Below are 13,748 nucleotides of genomic sequence, written 5' to 3'. Positions count from 1 at the left end.
CGTAAGCTGCACATCTGAAACGAAGGCGTGGAGTTTTCCGGCGGGCTTGATTTTAAAACTTGGACCATGTCAGTTATAGGACAAGGTATGCGGCTTGGTGAAAAATTATCAGTCACCAGCTTTTATTTTGCCTTTGCTTTGACCCGGTATGTTTATTGGGAATATTTATCCGTACAAATGAATAGATTTTATCATTTACGATTTAGTTCATCAGCTCACAAATCTGGAGGTACAGTGAGCGGGTATGAATATTCAAGGTCTGTGTTTTATGCTACAAATGGGGATTTTAAGCCCCTGTCAACCGCTTTTCTTCACGGCATAATGTAATGTCCGGATAAGTCCGAAAGGTACCTTCCAGAATAGAGAGTCAAGAGCTCAGGTATTGACGGGACCAACCTCTGGCTTCGAGGCTGTTAAAAAGGTTGTTAAAAGCCACTGCGACGTTGAATATTTTCGCAGTCTGGAAAGACCACGATCCAGAAGCTTCAAGATGAAGTGCTTACTCTGAACACCACAGCGGCGGGCCAAAATGAACAACTACGACACCTTCAGAAAGGGATTAACGACATGGAGCAATATAGCAGGCTGCAGAACTTAAAAATACAGGGGTTCTCTCTTAAAGCAAGGTGAGCAGGTGTCTGACGCACTAAAAAACTTAGCAGAGAAGCTGAAAGTTGAGCTAACTGACTCAGATATTGAAGCAGCTCATTCTCTCCCGCAGAAAAAAGACAAAAAACCAATTCTGCTGGTGAGATTCATTTCTGTCGCTGCGAAAGAAAAATGGATGAGTCATCGAAGCCAGATCATGCCCCTAGTGGAAAAAGGGGAGCTATCTGAAATATACTCTAACGACAACCTCACCACATCAAACAGGAAACTACTTTGGGAGGCTAAGCAGAAAGGCAAGGCAAATAATTTTAAATTTGTTTGGGTCAAACATGGAAAAATTTTTGCTAGGAAGACCGAAGTCTCTTCTATTTTTCGAATCCATGATTCTACCGATTTAGATAAACTAGTTTGAATCATGAACTCTACCTTTTCCCATTGCACCAATATTGATGAATTTTGTAACTTAGTCTCGCCAAAGGAGGACGCGTTCAGTGTACTTCATGTATACATACGTAGCTTGCGAAAACATTGGAATGAATTTTTGGCTGTTGTTGACAACTCTAAAAATACTATTGATGCATTTGTACTTACCGAAATTAACATCCCTTCCACACTTCTCTCCTCTTTTTCGTTACCCAGCTACTCTAGTTTCTCTTTCACACGCTCAAATCGGCCAGGCGGTGGAATTCTTGTTTTTGTTCACAGCAAATGGAATGCCTACCCTTTACAATCCAAATTCTGCTTTGCTGAGTGCGTTGCATTGCAGATACCATTCGTAAGTTCGGAGGTTACTCTACTAGGATTTTACAGGCCTCCTTCCCAAAATGTGAAAGAATTTCTTTCTGAGCTCGACAATTTTTTGGGCTCCCTATTGCCAAATCATTCTATATGCCTCATAGGAGACTTCAATATTGACACCTTGTCACCAGCACGTTCATTTGTTTGCGAGTACCTAAATATCTTGGCAAAACATGGTATTGAACCAGCGATAAAAGACTACACATGAGAAGAGTACCTGGGACATCATTTCGTAGCTTGTTGTATTGATCACATCAATATAAGAGCTCCGTTTGCCCAGTCTTTCTCTTCGGTAATTACATATAAACTTTCAGATCATTACTTTCTAGCTTCTCATAGTCTTTTTCCTTCTTTAAATAAATCATACCCCAATAATGAGCGAATTTCATATACAGACACAGCCACATTTGATAACCTTATAGCCAATTTTAACTGGGTCTCTTTCCTCGAGGAAGTTATTTCTTTTAACGTGTATGACAGGTTTGTGCAGGTTGTCAGTTCTATAATAGCCTCATCACAAAAGGTCAAAGTGATCAAAAAACGCAACCCAAACCTTCCTTGGTTAACAAGTGACATTCTGAAGGCCATTGCAGAAAAAGACGCCCTTTGGACACGTTGCAAGCGTAGTCCCAATAACACACTCCTCAAAGGTAATTTCAGGTTGCTTAGAAATAAAGTCACTGCCATGATTCGAGCTTCGAAACGTAACTATTTCAATTCGGCTTTTCGTAACAACCAACACTCTTCACGTAAAACTTGGTCAACTATCAATTGCCTTTTTGGACGAAACCCGAAACAATCCATTAGCGATTCATTTGCCAAATCCTTCAAAGATTTGCCCTCTGCGGCCTCTGAGTTTAATGCATTTTTCTCTCAGGTTTCCAGGAAGTTTCCTTTATCCCACTATGAGGTTCCACGGTCTTTGTATTGCACAGCTTCTTCAGCTTTTCTCTCGACTATTACACCCCAGGACCTTCATAGCATAATCTTTAGCTTCAATTCGAAGAAAGCTGCAGGTATTGACAATATAAGAATGAGTGACCTCCAACGGAATTTTACGAATTTGCAGTCGGTACTTCTTTTTATGTTGAACGGTTTCATTACTGAGTGCTTCATTCCACACAATTTAAAAGTTGTCATAGTTAAACCATTACACAAAAGTGGTTCTTTAAAAGATATTGAAAATTACAGGCCTATTTCAATTCTACCTGCGATTGCGCGGATTCTTGAAAAGCACCTATTCCATGTTATGTACAGTTTTGTTTTCACGAATAATATCCTATCAGAGGCACAGTTTGGTTTCATTGCAGGTAAAGGAACTGTTTTGTTATTAGAAACTTTTACTGATATTATTTACTCATGTTTTGATAATAACCAACTCGCATGTGGTCTGTTTTTGGACGCTAGCCAAGCTTTCAGTTGTGTTCGGCATGACCTACTGCTTGAGAAACTTGATGTCGTGGGGTTTAGGGGTCCTTTTAATAATTTGCTGAAAGTCTATTTTTCTAATCGGGCTCAAGTTGTTGAGATCAGCGGGCATCGAAGTTCTGAATCATTTCTATCGGCAGGTGTTCCACAGGGCTCTGTTTTATCGCCTTTGCTTTTCAATTTATTTGTAAATGATTTATCAAATGCTGTGACAGAATGTTATGGTTCTCAATACGCCGATGACACGTTATTGTTGTCAACAAATGCTTCGTTGCTTCTGGCCATGGAGGCTCTTAGAACAGATGTGGTGCATGTTATGGACTGGTTTTTAAATAACTCGATTTCAATTAATCAACAAAAAACTAAACTCATTTGTTTTCATAATCCCCTTAAAAAGATTTCGTCTGTTGAACCATTGTTCTTACATTCTTCGCATTGTCTTAATTGTTGTTGAATTCCTATTAATTTTTCAAATAGTGTTAAGTAGCTTGGTATACTTTTTGACAGAGCTATGTCTTGGAACAGTCACCTTACTGTAGTATGTAACAAGCTTCGTGGTTTATCATGTGTACTATACAATGTTCGATATTTATTACCTTTTCAGACTCGCAAGCTTGTTGCGCATGCTCTTATTTATGGTATCCTCAGATATGGAGTCACTGTATATTATCATTGATCAAAAACTTGGCGAATTAAATTAAATGCCATACTAAGAAACATCCTTCGATCCGTGGCATACAACACGGATGCTTCACCTGACTGCAATTTGTTTTCGCTTTTACAGCTGCCCTCTCTTGATGCCTTCTTCCATCATGTAGTTATTCGTGCTCACTTTTGGGAGAGCGAATTTTTGGTTCCTTTCATTCCTGTTAGTTCTTTTCGACATCACCCCCGTTTTACGGTACCTCGCTGCTACACTCATTATGGCCACTTCACTCGTAATTATTACATACCCAAAATTTTTAATTCTTTGCCTGATTCGATCTTTTCAATTTCTTCGCTGTCACAATTAAGGAACTTCTTAAAAACCCATATGTCGGTTATTTAATCTGTTTTCTTTTCCTTGTTTGCTTTTCATATTAAGGTTTGTCATTGTTTGCTTGCTTGTCACACCTGTTTCTCATATGTCATTCACCGACTGCCGACTACTGCCCGACAAGCTTTTATGGCTTGGGCAGACTTGTCCTAAGAATTGTAAATGTGCCGTCTGAAAATAAAGGTGTTTATTATTATTATTATTAGAGAACACTAGAGAAATTTAGACGCATGAATCTGGTTATGTACTCAAGATACTTCTAATCAACATTGAAAAATAGTTCAGTAGGCAAGAAATATATATTAAAAAAATAATTTGAATAACGCCAAGTTTTGACGTTCTTGTGCAATGACGCAATTCAGTTGAGATGTTGGAATCAAAATATAACGCAAATTTTCATCTCCGCAAATTCCGAAATAAAAGCGAATGCGGGATAGAAAGGTAGCAACTATGCAAGGGATGTTAAATTATTTGTGAATGCATTTAAAAAAACAGAGACATCAAAGAAGCATCGCAGCTTAAGTTTTAAAAATTTATTATAATTAATTGAAAATGCAAAGCTGAAAGCTGAAAAAAGCACACATATGGGTAACACATAAATGTTTTTCATGCTTTTGCCTTATGAACACAATCTCGGCAGCCAGCAACAAACTCCTCCCCTGCTCTTCGTTATTATTCGGTGGTGTATATAAAAGCATTATGTTTTGAATTTCATTCTGTGGCTCAAAAGTCTGATAAGTTTTTGGCAGTGTCATAGCCAAGTCCACTTAACCTTGCTCCCTGTATGACCGTTTTTCTGACTGCGTAAGAAATGTGGAGAAGTAATACGATGCAAATGTTCAAAACACAACTGTATATGTTGTCCGAACAAAATGGGCAAAACCTTTATTTACAGTATCAGAGATTAAGCAAAATGCATTGCTAAAGCACGCAAATGAAAATTTGCAAGTATAAATAAAACAAACGTGAGGCCAGCAAACACGCAGCACTAACACTAAATCGGGGCCTTTTACAAACGTTAAGCGGACCTCAGCTTAAAGACGCAGGTCTACTGATAGCGGAACAGCAAATTTTCGGAGCATAAAGTGTAGCTAGGCTCGTGCGCTTAATTATTCGTAGTAAAGCCTCGTGGCTACGAGCACAACGACATGTGCACCAGGAAAGGAATAACATGAGAGCTATTCACTATAGCGCCGCTTTACTGACTGTCCATGACGCCGTGATAAAAGTAAAGTGCAGCCAAAGTAAAGCAACTCAGCGAATTGCTGATGACGCGTATTCAACAGTCTTACAAAGTTAAATCCGACGTTAAAATCTGAGGCAATCTCTGCAACCAAAACTTGCCGCAGGACTACCGCAGGAGCGAGGTTTTTCAGCACGCCGTACCGCATTTGCTTCGCCACTCTCCAAAGACACATCGAGCACGTGTTCGCGCATCCGTAATCGTTGCATGCACCCAGAGTGTCACGCGGGAAAACACGGAGCCCAAGTTAAAGCGTTTGCACGCTCCTACAATCAAGACACAAATAACGCATATAAGGACGCAGAAAGAAGCCTGCACGATGGGCCGTGGCCGAAGATTAACCGAACTAGGAAAGTCATAGAATTGTTGTAAGAGCTCTCAGAAAGTACATTTGTACTGAGGTGCACCAGCGCCCCTGCGATGGCAAAAACCAGAAAGACCTGGTTCAATAAACGTCATGCACTGCCAGGAAGCGTGTCGAAAGTTTACGCATGGATTAATCTTCACTTGTCCACCTGCAGCCTTCTATAAGAAACATGGTAGGAAGCCATCATTAAAGCAGACATATATAGTCTGGAACCCTGGTCGGCCGTTTTATTAACCTCATTCAGGATTTCATTGGTGCACCAGTCGCGCATCGGTGGAAGGCCGTCGAGCCCGGATGACGCTGGACAGGTTCCCTACACTTATGCCCACATTTTGGTGCAGCACATGTTCGGCTGTCGAATCTGTGCTGCTAGATTCAACACCTGCACAACAAAGTGGCCCTAGAGCAGGACCCCAAATGGCATGAAGTCCAAACGCACTCGTTCCTTTTTTGTCTCGCTGAAGCATATCTCTCACCCCACCCGATATATCCCCTGTACGGCCCCTGATGTGGCTTCGAACGCATCGCATATTACTCCAGATAAGAGTTCCCTAACGCTGCCAACCGAGGGCCTATAGTAGACCCCAAAACCCATAGGTTTTCTAAATATTACCTAAAGGGAACGCTGGCGCCACCGTGTATGCGAGTTTCCGAAGGAGCCATGAAAGAGCACTTCATCCACCGTAGGACTGCCGAGAAGAGAGCAAGGCGCACTTGGCTTGGCCCTAAGACATCAGTACGACTGCAGAAATACAAAATCTTAGAAATTATGTGTTGCAAGGAAGCATGGTTTTGCAATTATTATGTCCTGTAATGAAATATGGTAACTGTATATCGCTCTAAATGAGCAGAAAAGCAGACAAGCACAGATTTCGCCCATGCGAGAGAAGGCTTTCTCTTCATGCCGCCAAACTAAGCCAAAAGTGGAAAATATTTTTTTCTTTTACTTTAACATACACGCGTTTCAGAGCAAATATTTTTGCAAAACAAAATCGTTGATTTTCTAAATACCACTTTTAGAAGGTTATTTTTTTTGCGTCGTGAAAAACAGAAGTTTCATTGGTGTAGTCTGCTACTGCGGGATTCCCCCTATGTCCATGCATAGGCTATGTTCGTGCCGCGAGAAAATTACCCGAGCCCCCGCTTTTCTATGAAAAACTACTTCGCGCACTTAGTGCCGGCTCTCGGCATGTCCTGGCGCTGAGCTTAGAGATTTTCCTCAGAAAAAGCATCAATTAGAAAGGGTAATGGAACTTTTGATTAAGGGCTGCGCTGAAGAGAGTTTGCACACAGAATCGTTTCAAACCGCCACCTCTTTTGTATGAACATAAATATTATATATCATCGACTCATTAGAATACGTTCAAAATCTTGCTTCAAGATTCATTCTATGCATTTAACTGTATGACGTCAGCGTTCCATCTTTAAAATCGTAATCCGGTATGCCAACGTCCCCTGGTCGACGCCACACTGCCAGCCTGTACCTCTACGGAAAGTTCTCCCCGCATTCAGCCCCCTACATCACAATTCACTGTGGCAACCATCCGTTTGAAATTGCATGTCCGCGTCCTTCACCCACTGCCTTCCCTGCCTCTTTTTACTTCGCAACCTCCGCGGACTGGAACTGCCTTCGCCAGTTACATCGCTAGTACCACTTGCCCATATTTGTCTTCCCAGCATTTACTAAGGCGAAAGCATTTATAGGCTCATGACTCGCCATCGTATTCGGTCGCGTTTGTCAGACTATAGCTGTCAATCTAACTGATGGCGTCGTTGATGACGTCATCATTGGTGTAGTATGCCGTACCACAAAATCATCACTGACTATATGTATAGTAACAGTGCAGTTCATTAGCAATTAGTTATTCAGCGCATTAAAATTCGGTAATAAGTTGCCTGATTAGTACTAGTAACCAGTTATTAACTCACATAATTAGTAATTAGTTGATACTTAATTGGTAATTAGTTGATCAGTCGCTTAACTGATGATCTGCGGAAGATAATTATTTGGTGTAGAATTTTGTAACTGCAAACGCAGGACATGTTGAATGTGGCCTGGAACTAAGAATGGACCTAACCGAAGACAATGGACTCGAATAAAGACAGCACAATGATGAGTAACAATCGCGTAGTCTTATATTAGTAGTTTCAGCACAGAAACAGCGACAGGGGCAGCAACACCGCGCAAAAAGCTTTCGCCTCATCGCACTTTAGATCACCAAAGTGCCCCTAATTTTTTGACAACCCTTGCTCAGTGATTACTTTTCGCGACATGTAATATTCTCTCTGTAAGAGCTAACCCTGTACAATTCCCGCTTACGGGTGAACATTAATGTAATAAATTAAACTGAGCTGAACTAATAGTTAAGTCTTATTTCCACTACTTCTACTGCTGCAAAGGAATTCGCACATGTGCTATACTCATTCTTTTTCAAGCTCCATCTTTGCAGTGTTGCACGGGTATACGGACTGAAGGTTCATTTAAGAAATGGAACTAATTGTGGTTCTCGACTGTAGCGTGTGCCTTTACTCTTCAGTAGACTTGGTACACGTGTAATTCAAATTTGGTTTAAAAAATGTAGTTTTGAAGCAATTGATCCGCATATAGGATTGTTCTTCTCTCTTTTAGCGGGAACGTACTGCGAACATCTATGTACAAGGTAGGCAAGACCTGCAGTGAATGTCCATCAGACACAACCTGCGATGAGGCAACCGGTTTGTGTGTAAGTTGATTGCACGTTTGCTGCGGCCCGGCGAAGGAGTTAAAAGAATTCTTGGCCCGCGGAACCGCGTCGTTTGCTGAGTTGCCTGAGTGGTACCTCGGCACATTTAGACTATGTTTTCAGAAGTTTTCTGTATAAATATTTCTTGGCATATCTGCCAGTTACAGAGAGAAGACAGCCGCCAAATGTAGTTGCGAGACTTGACTTTCGTGGTTCCATCAGTAGGAAGAGCATAAGCGCACGAGATTTCCGCGATGCAGGGAAACGGTTTCGTGACCATGGCAGTACAGTTCTTCTCCGGCACTCAACCTATATTCCTAGAAAGGTCATTTGTCCTCACTTGAAGGGCTCATGTAATCGCGAAGCTCTATACGTTAAAGCAACATCCCCAAGCGAAAATGCCTAACACGCACATGTACGGTGCCAAGCATTTTTTTGCAGGGCAGGCGTTGCACCGCGGGCGTTATACCTCGTGTAGGTGACGAGGTGCTCGCTACTCAACGGATGGGCCTCATACCCAGCAATTCTGGACAAAAGCATTTTTGAGCGGGAAACGTTTTAGGAACGCTGTTTTTTCTCCTGATATTTCACTACAACAATGAATTTATCCGCACATCACCCGATGGCAGTCTTCTATTTTTTTTTCTATTCAAGTTTTGCTATCGTCAAAACCGTTCCCAATTAGTTTTCTCTGGCAGTCTCACGTGTTCGATGCGATCGCTTGAAACACTTTAGAAGAGAGATTTTCCTACATACCAGAATAATGCACAATTGCTTTCTATAGTTTCATAGCAGTGTCTTACAATTGTCCCATTTTCAAACTTTTTGCCTGAGAAAGATGAGCTTGCTGATGATAGCATTCGAATTCGGTATTATTTTGTTATTTTTGCACTTAGGTTGCCTAGCGCACTCGCTCTAGCAGGAATCAGTAAGATACCCGAGCGGATGAGAATAATCGAATGGAATTGAACACAAATATTCGCATTATGACGAGCTTAAATTTATTGTGCGCGTTTTTTTCACCGCACACGAATAAACTGACGCTACAAAGCGCGGTAATTGCTTCGAGAAAGCAGCGCGTGAAAAAAGGTAATCTCGATAGTCCTGCTTTCCATCTGTGCACATAATTCAAAATGTAGTCTATTATTGTTTCACCTAGTTATTAAAATACATTACACGAAAAAAAGGAAAAATGGCGCGGCTATATCAAGCAAAATCAAAGCGACAGCGAATTGCATTTTTTTCTAGCGTGTTTTCGGTGAATCAGCTTGACAAATTAATATCTGGTTGTTTTCGCTACCTGGTCTTCTGGTTTCTTAATTCCCACGCTATGCAAACCTCTTTGTTCATCTTATTTGTTTGGATTTGTCTTCAAAGCGCAAGCCACCGGCCTGGCGGATCGCCTTTACGTCGGCCTCTTACAAAAAAATCTGGACAGCGATTTATGCTTTCTTTCTCGTTTATTCTTTTGCGCCCTAAAGAATAAGGACGGTTTGACTCACTCGGTGCTGCTTCCATGAAAACCCAAGGGTGTGTTTTGTGCGAAAGTGTAAAGGAAGCACTATTTTGCATAGTTTAGTTTATAGGGTTTTGCATCAGGCAGCTGCTTTCTTTCTCTGATCAAGTACAGTGCAGCAATGTTCCTTGCAAGGGAGAAATGTTTCATGTGAGGAAGGGTGGATAGGTCGGCTAGGTAAAAATGCATTCGCCTGTTGTTCCACAGTAGGAAAGAGAAGGAGCATAGAGGTAGGAAGTGAGGATGCGTGGTGACATCTTATCATAGTGGAGGAACATACAGTGTGCAAGTTACTTGGTTTATTTGTTTGATTTAATGGGGCTTAGCTTCCCAAAGCGACTGAGGCTATGGGGACGCCGTAGTTCAGGGCTCTGGACAATTTCGAACATCTGGGGTTCTTTAACGTGCACTGACGTCACACAGTACGCGGGGTAATACCATTTCTCTTCCATCAAAATGCGACCGCCATGACCGGTACCGAACCCGCGCCCTTGCGGTCAGCAGCCGAGCGCCAAAACCACCGAGCCACTGACCTCAGGTGACTTCAGCAGCATTCCTCTATACCGCCGCCATATTCGATTAATTTGTGTGCCCTACCTCTCCCCCCCCCCTCCCCCTGCAGTCTAGAAAACTGCCGATAAGAATCTCCTCCAGCATGGAGTTCCGTGGGCTGTTACCCTGTTATCTTGAAGTGATAAAAAAATCGTCTCTAAATCATCAAGTGACATCATCTGTGCCTTAATGTAGACAGAAAACACTTCAGAACATGCCCGATCTATGACTTCTAGAAGCATCTTTTTAAGTCCTTAGAAACGAAGTTGTAGAGACCACCTGGGCATTGAAACACATAAGGCGTTAACCCAACCAGCATGCGTAAAGATCTGTTAGGTTTGCATGAGGGTGAATTCGTTTTATTCAAGAAACTGCAGCACTAGCCGGCTAAGAAACCCAATCTGTGGTCAGGCAGAATGCACCATAGCTCCAAACAAGTCGCTGTTACACGAGATCGTATTTGTAGGCACATTGGAAATTGCTGTTTTGCATATCGAAGAATTTGAAGCTGTCTTTAATGTTCCTGTTACCCGAGTGGAGCAGTAACATATGCTGAATATAGTTTCACGTTTTCATTACAATGTATTTTTCAGCGAAACAAAGAATTGCGTACTACGCGAAGCAAAAATGAAAAGGCGCTTCTGAATATGCAGAGACAATACTAACTCGGCGGATAGCACAGAGAAATCGGGGAACGATCATTCCAACAAAACAACAAGAATTATTGGAAGGAATGCCAGCTTTTCTGGAAAAAACAGGCTGTGAAATGAACAGCAAATAACCTTCTATCACTAGCAGCACGCCAAATCTTCCCAAAAGGGGTACTTAATCGTGAGACTACAACAATATTAACCGAATGCCAGAATTGATAAGAATAACTTAAATATTGCCGTAGTCCGCCTTGTGCAGGCTCCTTGAGGTAGCTCTCGGACGCATAGTCTTCCTGTGAATTGGCCGCATCAGTGATGCTGTCTGAAGTAATAATACTACTATTTTTTGGTCGGAAAAATTAGATCTATGGTCACATTTTCGTGGTAGCAGTTTCTAGAATACTTGCAATTTTCTGGCGTTTTCTTTTTTTAGTATTTTGGTACTTCGGATCTTGTTATTCTGAATGCAACTGCGGAAGAATTCTCGAAGCACCATTTTGCATGGTCGTAGTGGTACAAACATTTGCTTAGTTTTTGCCGTCTACTTTGGGTGCAGTCCTCAGTCGAACACCCCGATGGCTGACCCTTACCGGTGCGATACAAGCCGCGCCCCACTGTGTATTTGGACCAGGGGAGAACCAAGCAAAAAAGTGGCCGCCGTCATCATCGCAGGCTACGTGCCACAGGCGAAAGTTCTGAAGAATAGAGTACCAGCTTTATTCAGTCAGAATGAACTCCTTAGTGAAAGGAGCTCAAAAATGCAGCATGAGCCCCTTTCTCTTGAATTACTGGTTAGGCTAGTGTCAGCTTAACATGCCAACCGCATTTACCCCATGACCGGTAAATGTTTTACGTAAATTCTTCACCTGAACTTTGAGAAGTGAAGAAATCAAACTGAGTTTCGAACGTCGTATAGGTCACCCGAAGAAATATCTGAGCCAGCGATATGCAAATAAACAGACCGGCACAGCGAATCGCTTATCGACTATGCATTTGCACTATCCAGGAGACGAGCGTGAAGACGTGGTGTATCAGTAGGAGGGAGCGATGTCGATGTAAGACGAGATATGGAAGAGCCTTCTTTTGATTCTAATAACGTTTGGTTACAGTAATGATTCCCCACGGTGTGTCTCGGTTCTGACCTGCAGCGTCGGGACGTCAATCACTACATAGCTGTTTATCAAAGGCGTGTTAGGGAAACGAGAAAGTGATGCCAGCGGCCTTCTCCTAGAGTTCCTGATTAAGTTAGTCCTTTGCATACTTGGCACTACTCACCATATTTAATGATCCCTTGTAATGGCCTAGGTGGGCATTTGTAGGATACTCGAAAGGTTAAAGCTTCAGCACGGGTATTGGCCGGCTGGTACATGTTTCTTTAGGACAGAAGAGAATGATGTACTTATGGTGCTTCCATTACTACTGTTTACTATCAGTAACAGGTCATACGCGAACAAGACGACTGAAATGCAATTCCATGAACGCAGAAATGTTAGCTCCTTGATAGGAAGTACAAGTGAGGTCGATTATCACTTCCGAAGTGTTGTCCGTCTGCTGTAGTACTGAGCTTTCGCCGGCAGAGATAAAAGGCTGCTTTTCATATTTCAATTACCTTTTTCAAAGTAAAATTTGTTGCTGGAACTACACAGACTCACGCAATAAATCTGATACGAATTATACATTAGATGAAGCTGGCACAGCAGTACAAGCAAACCCCGAGACTTCAATAGAACTGAATGGTGAACCGTCAATGTATGGCTGTTGAAACCGCTGATGATAAGTGAAACATCACTTTGCTTCGAGTGCACTTTTGGTAATGATAATAGGAATCCTTAATAAAAATGTGCAAAAAGCTTACTCAGGGATGCGCAAAATAACTTCCCAATGTGCTGTATTAAAACCGAGAGTGACTCGACACCCCGTTCATTATTTTACACGTACTAAAATATGCGCAACCAAGAAGACACACATAAATAGCGTGTTGTTGTGTCCACATTTTTCCTCTGTTTAATTATAGAAACAATTTCTTCGTCGTGCAGCACACACCGGGCGACCCTGATGGCATCGGCGATTCCGCAGAAGCTGGCGGTTTGTTTGGCGGCGGGCTGTGGAAGATAGCGGCCGTGCTTCTCGTGGGCGGTGGGGTCGCTGTGATGGTCGGCAGTCTGCTCTGCATGCTTAAGAAGGAACCTGACGCAGCAGGCCCTCCTGCTGGTGCCTTGAGTGAAAGGAGACTCAGTCGACGTATGGCTGTGACGCAGGACGAGTGAGCAAAAAAAAATCAGAGCAGCTGGTGAGAGCCCATATTAGTCCCATAGTGCCACTGCGACTTCCATCGCGTATAATCAAAGACTTTGTCGACACCCGCATGTTAATAAACCTATACATTTTACTATATAAACATCTTCAACTGAATAACTTTCTGAAGATGCGGTGCGCTCCCTGAACATTCCCACGTTTTCCATTCTCCAGCGGGAAGAAAACGGCGGTACCTTTGATGGATTCGTCCTCTTGAATCCCTATGTGCTAGAACTTCAACCCAGACTCAGATATTTTCTTGGCTACATTCCCCCAAACACTTAGATGTAATGGCGGAGGCCCAGCTGAACCAAATTATTGCGCTACCCAGAATATAAAGGCGCTAGCTTCAAGTAATGACTTACCACCCTACAAACAGAACCAGAGAGTGAGTGTATAACTCAGGCTAGAGGTGCCTCACCCACAGTGCCCCTGAAAAATATGGAATATTTTCTTTGATTTCAGGATGGAGGTACGGAGTCAGCACAGGTGGCTGTGCGATATGCCAGTATCGTTGCATCCGCAAGAGCG

At 42.4% G+C, this 13,748-nt stretch overlaps 1 protein-coding gene across 1 annotated transcript in view; it reads left to right on the top strand.

Moving 5' to 3' along the window:
• Positions 1-13,315, top strand: part of LOC144129760 (cysteine-rich venom protein-like) — a 54,411-nt gene extending 41,096 nt beyond the window's left edge. Inside the window, exons 7-8 of the mRNA XM_077663839.1 lie at positions 8,111-8,204; positions 12,959-13,315. Coding sequence (XP_077519965.1) covers positions 8,111-8,204; positions 12,959-13,189 — 325 coding nt within the window. The 3' untranslated portion in view covers positions 13,190-13,315. The remainder of the gene's footprint in view (positions 1-8,110; positions 8,205-12,958) is intronic.
• The last annotated feature ends 433 nt before the right edge of the window (positions 13,316-13,748 follow it).

This window comes from Amblyomma americanum, chromosome 4 (assembly GCF_052857255.1).
Source record: "Amblyomma americanum isolate KBUSLIRL-KWMA chromosome 4, ASM5285725v1, whole genome shotgun sequence".
In the NCBI taxonomy this organism is placed as follows: domain Eukaryota; kingdom Metazoa; phylum Arthropoda; class Arachnida; order Ixodida; family Ixodidae; genus Amblyomma; species Amblyomma americanum.
The sequence above is the reverse complement of the archived record's forward strand: the minus strand, read 5'-3'. Positions and strand labels throughout refer to the sequence as shown.